The sequence below is a fragment of the Fistularia commersonii genome, chromosome 12, assembly GCF_037954325.1.
Source record: "Fistularia commersonii isolate RoL2024-O1a breed Wild chromosome 12, RoL_Fcom_v1.0, whole genome shotgun sequence".
Taxonomy (NCBI): domain Eukaryota; kingdom Metazoa; phylum Chordata; class Actinopteri; order Syngnathiformes; family Fistulariidae; genus Fistularia; species Fistularia commersonii.
The window spans coordinates 19668492-19677156 of NC_141295.1; the positions used below are offsets into that span (position 1 = coordinate 19668492).

At 50.0% G+C, this 8665-nt stretch overlaps 1 protein-coding gene and 1 long non-coding RNA gene across 2 annotated transcripts; both read left to right on the forward strand.

Annotated features, from left to right (window-relative positions):
- Positions 1-1216: 1216 nt before the first annotated feature.
- Positions 1217-1753, forward strand: LOC147229110 (uncharacterized). Its single transcript, XR_015106879.1, has 3 exons — positions 1217-1358; positions 1451-1509; positions 1636-1753. It is a non-coding gene; the product is annotated as an uncharacterized LOC147229110 (long non-coding RNA).
- Positions 1754-3305: 1552 nt separating this feature from the next.
- LOC147229111 (interferon-inducible GTPase 5-like) lies at positions 3306-5501 on the forward strand. Its single transcript, XM_086157609.1, has 3 exons — positions 3306-3481; positions 3704-4262; positions 4400-5501. Exons 1-3 carry the CDS (start codon positions 3353-3355, stop codon positions 5035-5037), a joined length of 1326 nt encoding a protein of 441 aa, XP_086013735.1. The 5' UTR covers positions 3306-3352; the 3' UTR covers positions 5038-5501.
- Positions 5502-8665: the final 3164 nt, after the last annotated feature.

Below are 8665 nucleotides of genomic sequence, written 5' to 3' on the forward strand. Positions count from 1 at the left end.
GAGCTGAAGGAGGCGGGGATCCAGGACGGCGCTCACAGGCGGACCATCCTCGCTCAGCTCTCCAAACACAGGCAGAACCTGGACCTTTTACCCGGTGAGGCTGCAGAACACAGAACACGGTGCCGTCGCCGAGCGTCCTCTTCTTTTCTCTCTTCTTCTTTTCGCGTCCTGCTCGTGGAGGTGGAGGAGGTGGAGGAGGCGGAGGAGGTGGAGGAGGCGGAGGAGGTGGAGGAGGTGGAGGAGGCGGAGGAGGTGGAGGAGGCGGAGGAGGTGGAGGAGGTGGAGGAGGTGGAGGAGGTGGAGGAGGTGGAGGAGGTGGAGGAGGCGGTGTGGGGGAGAAATTCATGAATCTGCACGGTTTCCACTGTTTCTCACAGGACCATCAAGCATGAACTTAAGTTGACTTGCGCTTTGCACAGAAGACTGCGGTACTTGCGTGGTTACCGTAACGTCGGTTCTATTCGCGCGACGCATTTTCCCCAGATTTCCCAGAAACGTGCTGGTCGGACAGGATTCATCTCTGCAGCACAGCAGGGATGGAGAGGGTCGCTGGAGATGTGTGTTTTGGGGCCGCCGTTATAGTTGAGACGTCGCTGTCAGTGGAGGTTCTCCGTCATCCGGGTCAGGATTCATTTCGACGTCACTCCATTGAAAAGACAGAACCATGAGATGATTCCAGAGATTTGTATTTTTATTCATTCACTTTGAGGCTTGTTAAAGATGATGACTCGTGTTGGAGAGCCTCTGGAAATCTGACTCGCTTTCTAAAGTGACCTTATTCTATTGTGTCACTGAGTGTCCTCTCCGCACAGAGGAGGCGGACTTTAAATAGCGTGAAGTTATAAGGCATCTTGGAGTAAAACCTCGGGGTGTCATGTGACCGGCGGCGGAGCCCGGCCTCCTCTTGCACCTCTTGGAATGCCTTAAAAGTCCACGTGCCAGCCGAGACGGCCGGGATCCAAAAGTTGCCGCTCAACAAAAAGTTAGTGTTTGACAACATTCTGACGGCTCCCGCCCAAATCAATGCTTGGAGAAGAAATAGGATTCTTTCTAACAAAGGAGACACAGACATATGTGTGGAAGTGATGCCCAGACGTCCTGTCGAATGATCTGCACTTCAGTCCCTGAGCTCAGACAAGCACGGTTCACACCGCCGCGGACGCCGACCACTGGACTCGGGTCCCTTTTCGGCGCTCCGGTGGATTTATAACGCGTGGCCGGCCCTTGGCGGCCCGCGGGCCAGTGAGACCGCTGAAGAAACGTTTCCTTTTCGGTCACGTTCCTGCCTGGAACGCTCCGCGGCTAACATGTGGTGTCTTTCGCCGCAGCTCCGTATTTGCCGGACGGACATGAGGACGGTAGGAATCTTTTATCCTTTCTCGTTTTCTCCACTCTAAAGTGTAAAGGTGTGCACGGCCTAAGACCTGAACCGCTCCTTGTGTTGTCTCAGAGGTTCGGATGCGGCGCGGTGTGAGCCGAAAGCACTCCCTGGGATCGTCTATGGATTTGGTGAGACGACGAAAACCTGCCAGCGTAGCGGCGGCGTTCCACAAAGCGCCGCCGCACATCCCGCCACGAATTAGTCACACACACTTCTCCCACCTCTGTGACGGCCGTCTGGACCATTTCCCGCAGGTGAAGCCGCGCAAGGATCTGTTTCGGCAGAGCGTCCTCCCCCGCCTCCAGCGCGCCGGCAAGAAGCACCGCCTCTCCGCCTCCTGCTCGCAGCTCCGCCCCCTGGACGAGTTCCACGCCGGCGGCCGCACCTCCCTGAACTCCTGTCTGTTCTCTTCAGTCCTCTCAGTATCCCACTTCTTCTTCGCTAATCGCTTTCTCTGTATACACTCCTGCACTTCTTCATTCCACCACCAAGTCTCCTTATCTACTTTCCTTCCAGATGACACACCAAGTACTCTTCTACTTGTCTCCCTGATAACACTAGCTGTTGTTGTCCAATCATCTGGAAGCTCACCCTGACCACCCAGACCCTTTCTCAACTCCTCCCTGAAAACCATACAACATTCCTCCCTTTCCAGCTTCCACCACTTTGTCCTCTGCTCTGCCTTTGTCCTCTTCATCTTCCTTGTCACCAGAGTCATCCTACAAACCACCATCCTATGCTGTCTGGCTACACTCTCACCTACAACTACTTTGCAGTCACTGATCTCTTTCAGGTTACCTCGTCTATACAAGATGTAGTCTACCTGCGTGCTCCTACCTCCGCTCTTAGAAGTTACCCCATGTTCCTGTTTTTTCTGGAAAAAGGTGTTCACTACAGCCATTTCCATCCTTCTTGCAAAATCTACCTGCATTCTGCATTCCTGTCCTGGATACCAAATCTGCCCATCACTTCTTCATCCCCTCTATTGCCTTCAGCAACATGTCCATTGAAGTCTGCACCAATGACCACTCTCTCATTTCTGGGAATATTCTGCATCACTTCATCCAACTCATTCCAGAACTTCTCCTTCTCTTCAGATTCACATCCCACCTGCGGGGCATAGCCGCTAACAACATTGAGCATCACACCTTCAATATCCAATTTCGGTTTCTTCAAGATAACTTCAACTCCATTTCTCTTCTTGTCAGTACCATAATAGTACAACTTAAAGCTGCTCCTAAGCTTCTAGCCTTACTACCTTTCCACCTGGTCTCCACGACACACAGTAAATCCACTTCCTTCTCTGCATCATGTCCACCAACTCTCTACCTTTTCCTGTCATAGTCCCAATATTCAAAGTCCCTCCTCTCAGTCCCAGAATCTTTCCTTTCCTTCTGTCTCTCTGCTTCCAAACACGCCTTCCTCCTCTCCTTCTTCGACCCACAGTAGCCCAGTTTCCATTAGTACCCTGTCGGTCATCGGTACCAATGGCAGTCGTTGTTAACCCGGGCCTCGACCGATCTGGCATGATCTGGTTATTATGATTGATTCGCATGTTTGGTTTCAGCAAAAGTTTTATGCCGGATGCCCTTCCAGATGCATCCCTCTGCCGGTTTGGGACCGGCTCAGGGAGACACTGGCCACGCTGCAATATATGTGAATATAAATTATGTAAATACCAGAATTAAATTCGTGTTACACCTCTTTGTATTTCTGTAGAAAATGTACTTTTTTTCAAGACATAATAAGGATGAGGAAAGTCAGGAACCATCCTGAAGACAGAAATTAAAATGTTAAGACTGATTTAACACCAAAGAAAACAAGAATAAAAATATTAAATAAAACTTAAAAAAAAAAAGCAGAAAAATAAACAACACGTTTTCAGAGTTCCTGAAAGTCAACAGGTTTCCTGGAAACGCTCTCCTTCAGGGACAACGCCCCAAAGATGCACCGAGCCGCCACGCCTGCCGGATGCTGATTGGTTACTCCAGCTGTTGCTTGGAATCGCGCCCTCTCATTGGCTGCAGGACTCTGATAAGGTGCTGCATGACCCCGCTTTGCTGCGTGGAATCAGCAGGACACCCGCAGGACCAGTTCACGGTAAGTTCACGACACCGCTTCAGGTGTAAAACTTTCCCTGTCCGTGTCTATCGAGAGGATAGAAAGGATTGTATTTCTAAGTGCGTGTGATGAAAGTCAGGCACGGAGGTCCAGCAGGACAAGGCTGCAGAAAAACTGCAAAGCGTGGCTTTTGCTTTCTAACTCAGCTGTGACTTTAAGAGAAGGTCAGTGTGATGTGTTCCTGTTTCTCTGACTTTACAGATGGCCGACGCTCCGATGCCCCCCTTGCCCCTCGATGTAGTCCGTAAAACATATCTGGAGCTGGGGAGGGACGCGGCGGCTGCGAAAATCAAGAAGTACTTGGAGGACCTGGACAACGTCCCGCTGAACATCGGCATCACGGGAGAGTCGGGCTCCGGGAAGTCCACCCTCGTGAACGCCATCCGAGGCGTGGATAACCGGGATGACGCCGCCGCCCCGACCGGCTGCATGGAAACCACCAGGGTCGTCACGCCGTACCAGCATCCCCGCTTTGACAAGGTCACGGTCTGGGATATGCCCGGGATGGGCACCACCAGCTTCCCGGCTGACCAGTACCTCCAAACGATGGGCTACGAGAAGTTCGACTTCTTCATCGTCGTCTCCGACACGCGCTTCACAGAGAACGATGTGAAGCTGGCTCGCGAGATCAGGAGGGTGGGGAAGGTGTTCTACTTTGTCCGCTCGAAGATCGACCACAATTTGCGCGACGAGGAACAGAGTCAGAGGAATTTCGACCGGCAGGAAACTCTGGAACGGATCCGACAAAACTGCACTCAAGGTACGTCGGATGTTCTCGCCAACTTCCTGTCCAAGATGATGGTTCTGTGCTCTCACTAACTAGTACTGATCAGGTTGCAAAGCTCTTGACAAGGAACCTCCGCCCTTTAACGCCTTCATTGTGTCTTCGTGCCGCAGGTCTCCAAAACGAAGGCTTTGAGGCTCCTCAGGTCTTCCTGATCTCCAGCTTCAATCTCCACCTGTTTGATTTCCCGCTGCTGCAGGAGACCTTAGAGAGGGAACTTCCTCAACACAAGAAGAACGTCCTGCTGCTCTCCATGCCCAACGTCAGCCGCGCCATCATTGATAAAAAGAAAGCCGCCCTTGAAGGGAACATAAAGTACCTCGCCAGTTTGTCAGGTCTTGTAGCGTCTGTGCCGATTCCTGGCCTTTCATTTGCAACCGATATGGCCCTCATGGTGAAAACCATAACTAAGTATCAGGCGTCCTTTGAGCTGGACCAGGCCTCGCTGATGAAGCTTGCCAGAACCTCAGGTGTGCCTTTGTCTGACTTGAAGTCAGTGATGAAGTTCAAACTTAGCGGGGTAACAATAACCCGAGAGGTGATTATTAAGTTTGTGGCTTCCATTGGAGGTGCAGCTGCCTTGATGGCGGCAGAAGAAGGGTCCCGATATATTCCGTTTGTTGGGATCCCTGTAGCAGCAGGGCTGTCCTTTGGTGCCACCTACAGTCTGCTGAGCTTGGCCCTCAATGCTCTTGCTGAGGATGCATATCGTGTCTTCACCAAAGCGTCAGGGTTAGACAGCTCTGTGTGACTGGCCTGTGGAGCCCCTAGTGGCCAGAGCCGGGAACTACAACTATAATATCAATAAACACACTTTAATTAACCACTTATCCACGTTACACAATCCTATAGTCGGTCCAATATATATATTAGATACATCTTACAGGATTCTAGACTGTAGTAGCAGCTTACACTTTCCACGAGCTCACCATGCCAGTGAAATCTGGTGTGTGTGTGTGTGTGTGTGATTTCACTTTTTTCCAGAAACATGGAAAGATCAGCCTTACTTTTATCTGTGAAAAAAACCCTGCAAGTGACATCAGCAAAAACATTTTCCCTTTTGCCTTATCTCTTACCGTCCCTGAGGCGAGGAGACCTCACAGGTCACCTGCTGTCAAAGGAGCTTTTGAAGGTGCTGGAATAACTTCAATAATGCGCTGGAAATGTACAAGTCCAGACTATTCATATTCTTTCAATAAAGAAATACTGATTGATCGATCGACTGGTGTTTTACCCGGTGGTCCGAGAGCCTGATCAATGATGCTGATAACACTGACCTCACATGTGTCTCCATGGATGCTGGTACAGATATTACTCAACACATGACAAGAAAACATTAGCATGAACAATTAGAGGAAACAAATAGCGCGCGCGCACACACACACACACACACACACACACACACACACACACACACACACACACACTATGTGATGCAGCAGACAGATGGAGGCAATCACCAGCACACTCACCTTCAGGTGGCTCAGCAGAAGCAGCAGGGGCTCGGCCTCTTCCTCGGGGGACTTTTGTCCGTGGGAGTCGTGGTCCAGAGCTGCTGGGGCTCCATGTGAAGGTGAGGTTTGGTCTGAGGGCTTCTGGCAGTGAACCCTCCAGGACCAGCATGAAGGAACAGCCTGAGACAAATCAACTTAGGAATGTTCAGGAGTTGAAAAGAATGTCAGATAGACTTATGAGTCTGAAACTGGAAACTGAAGGTGTGATGCTCAATGTTGTTAGTGGCTATGAACCACAGGTGGGATGTGAGTTTGAAGAGAAGGAGAAGTTCTGGAATGAGTTGGATGAAGTGATGCAGAATATTCCCAGAAATGAGAGAGTGGTCATTGGTGCAGACTTCAATGGACATGTTGCTGAAGGCAATAGAGGGGATGAAGAAGTGATGGGCAGATTTGGTATCCAGGATAGGAATGCAGAGGGACAGGTGGTGGTAGATTTTGCAACAGATTCTAAGCAACAGCTGGAGTAACCAATCAGCATCTGGCAGGCGTGGCGGCTCGGTGCATCTTTGGGGCGTTGTCCCTGAAGGAGAGCGTTTCCAGGAAACCTGTTGACTTTCAGGAACTCTGAAAACGTGTTGTTTATTTTTCTGCTTTTTTTTTTAAAGTTTTATTTAATATTTTTATTCTTGTTTTCTTTGGTGTTAAATCAGTCTTAACATTTTAATTTCTGTCTTCAGGATGGTTCCTGACTTTCCTCATCCTTATTATGTCTTGAAAAAAAGTACATTTTCTACAGAAATACAAAGAGGTGTAACACGAATTTAATTCTGGTATTTATATAATTTATATTCACATATATTGCAGCGTGGCCAGTGTCTCCCTGAGCCGGTCCCAAACCGGCAGAGGGATGCGTCTGGAAGGGCATCCGGCATAAAACTTTTGCTGAAACCAAACATGCGAATCAATCATAATAACCAGATCATGCCAGATCGGTCGAGGCCCGGGTTAACAACGACCGCCATTGGTACCGATGACCGACAGGGTACTAATGGAAACTGGGCTACTGTGGGTCGAAGAAGGAGAGGAGGAAGGCGTGTTTGGAAGCAGAGAGACAGAAGGAAAGGAAAGATTCTGGGACTGAGAGGAGGGACTTTGAATATTGGGACTATGACAGGAAAAGGTAGAGAGTTGGTGGACATGATGCAGAGAAGGAAGTGGATTTACTGTGTGTCGTGGAGACCAGGTGGAAAGGTAGTAAGGCTAGAAGCTTAGGAGCAGCTTTAAGTTGTACTATTATGGTACTGACAAGAAGAGAAATGGAGTTGAAGTTATCTTGAAGAAACTGAAATTGGATATTGAAGGTGTGATGATCAATGTTGTTAGCGGCTATGCCCCGCAGGTGGGATGTGAATCTGAAGAGAAGGAGAAGTTCTGGAATGAGTTGGATGAAGTGATGCAGAATATTCCCAGAAATGAGAGAGTGGTCATTGGTGCAGACTTCAATGGACATGTTGGTGAAGGCAATAGAGGGGATGAAGAAGTGATGGGCAGATTTGGTATCCAGGATAGGAATGCAGAGGGACAGATGGTGGTAGATTTTGCAAAAAGGATGGAAATGGCTGTAGTGAACACCTTTTTCCAGAAAAAACAGGAACATGGGGTAACTTCTAAGAGCGGAGGTAGGAGCACGCAGGTAGACTACATCTTGTATAGACGAGGTAACCTGAAAGAGATCAGTGACTGCAAAGTAGTTGTAGGTGAGAGTGTAGCCAGACAGCATAGGATGGTGGTTTGTAGGATGACTCTGGTGACAAGGAAGATCAAGAGGACAAAGGCAGAGCAGAGGACAAAGTGGTGGAAGCTGAAAAGGGCGGAGTGTCGCATGGTTTTCAGGGAGGAGTTGAGAAAGGGTCTGGGTGGTCAGGGTGAGCTTCCAGATGATTGGACAACAACAGCTAGTGTTATCAGGGAGACAAGTAGAAGAGTACTTGGTGTGTCATCTGGAAGGAAAGTAGATAAGGAGACTTGGTGGTGGAATGAGGAAGTGCAGGAGTGTATACAGAGAAAGCGGTTAGCAAAGAAGAAGTGGGATACTGAGAGGACTGAAGAGAACAGACAGGAGTTCAGGGAGATGCGGCGAAAGGTCGTGGAAAATCATCGGAGGCCCCGTGATATTATCAGACATTACGTGTCGGCCCTGATCGGACACGATACCGTAAGACGATGGGTTTGAGTTTTTACCGTAGGTTGCATTTACAACCCGGAGCGGCACGGAGGCATCCGGTTGGATCCTGGAGGTCACAGGGCCGGAGGAGGGTTCACCCTCAACCGGTCCATCACCGGGACACACACACACACACAACCGTCCACCCTTTCATCCACACGTCTGGACAGCGCAGGGCCTCCATAAACCTCCTGCATGTGTTTGGACAGCTGGAGGAACCCTGAGAACCCACGCAAACACGGGGAGGACATGGAGGCTGCGCACAGGAAGGAACCCTGAGAACCCACTTGCTGCACAGATACTTACCATCGAAGGACGCGACCGTCGTGTTGAAAGCCGGCAGCTCATTGGTCGATGGGCTGGAGGTTCTGTCATGTTTTTTTACCCCCGCCACTAGGTGGCGCTGTTCGTCCAGCTCAGAGGTGACCCGCTGAACCGCGGGCGTCTGTGCAGGCGTACCTGTCTGCAGCCTGACAGCCACGTAACAGCCTTCATGCCAGGATCTGCCTCAACCTGCACCCACCAACAACACACACACACACACACACACACACACACACACACACACACACACTCACTCTGCTTGCTGGGAAATTATGGTAATTCCTGCACTGTGATTTGCTGTCTGGTACGTACTGCTGTGCAATTTCATTGGTGTGTGTGTGTGTGTGTGTGTGTGTGTGTGTGTGTGCATGCAG

Excerpts from the sequence above, each read along its gene's own strand:
- LOC147229111 (XM_086157609.1), top strand. The coding sequence starts at position 3,353 with ATGCTGATTGGTTACTCCAGCTGTTGCTTGGAATCGCGCCCTCTCATT. Across the intron at positions 3,482-3,703 it reads ACCCGCAGGACCAGTTCACG|ATGGCCGACGCTCCGATGCC; the intron begins GTAAGTTCACGA and ends CTGACTTTACAG. Across the intron at positions 4,263-4,399 it reads CCGACAAAACTGCACTCAAG|GTCTCCAAAACGAAGGCTTT; the intron begins GTACGTCGGATG and ends TTCGTGCCGCAG.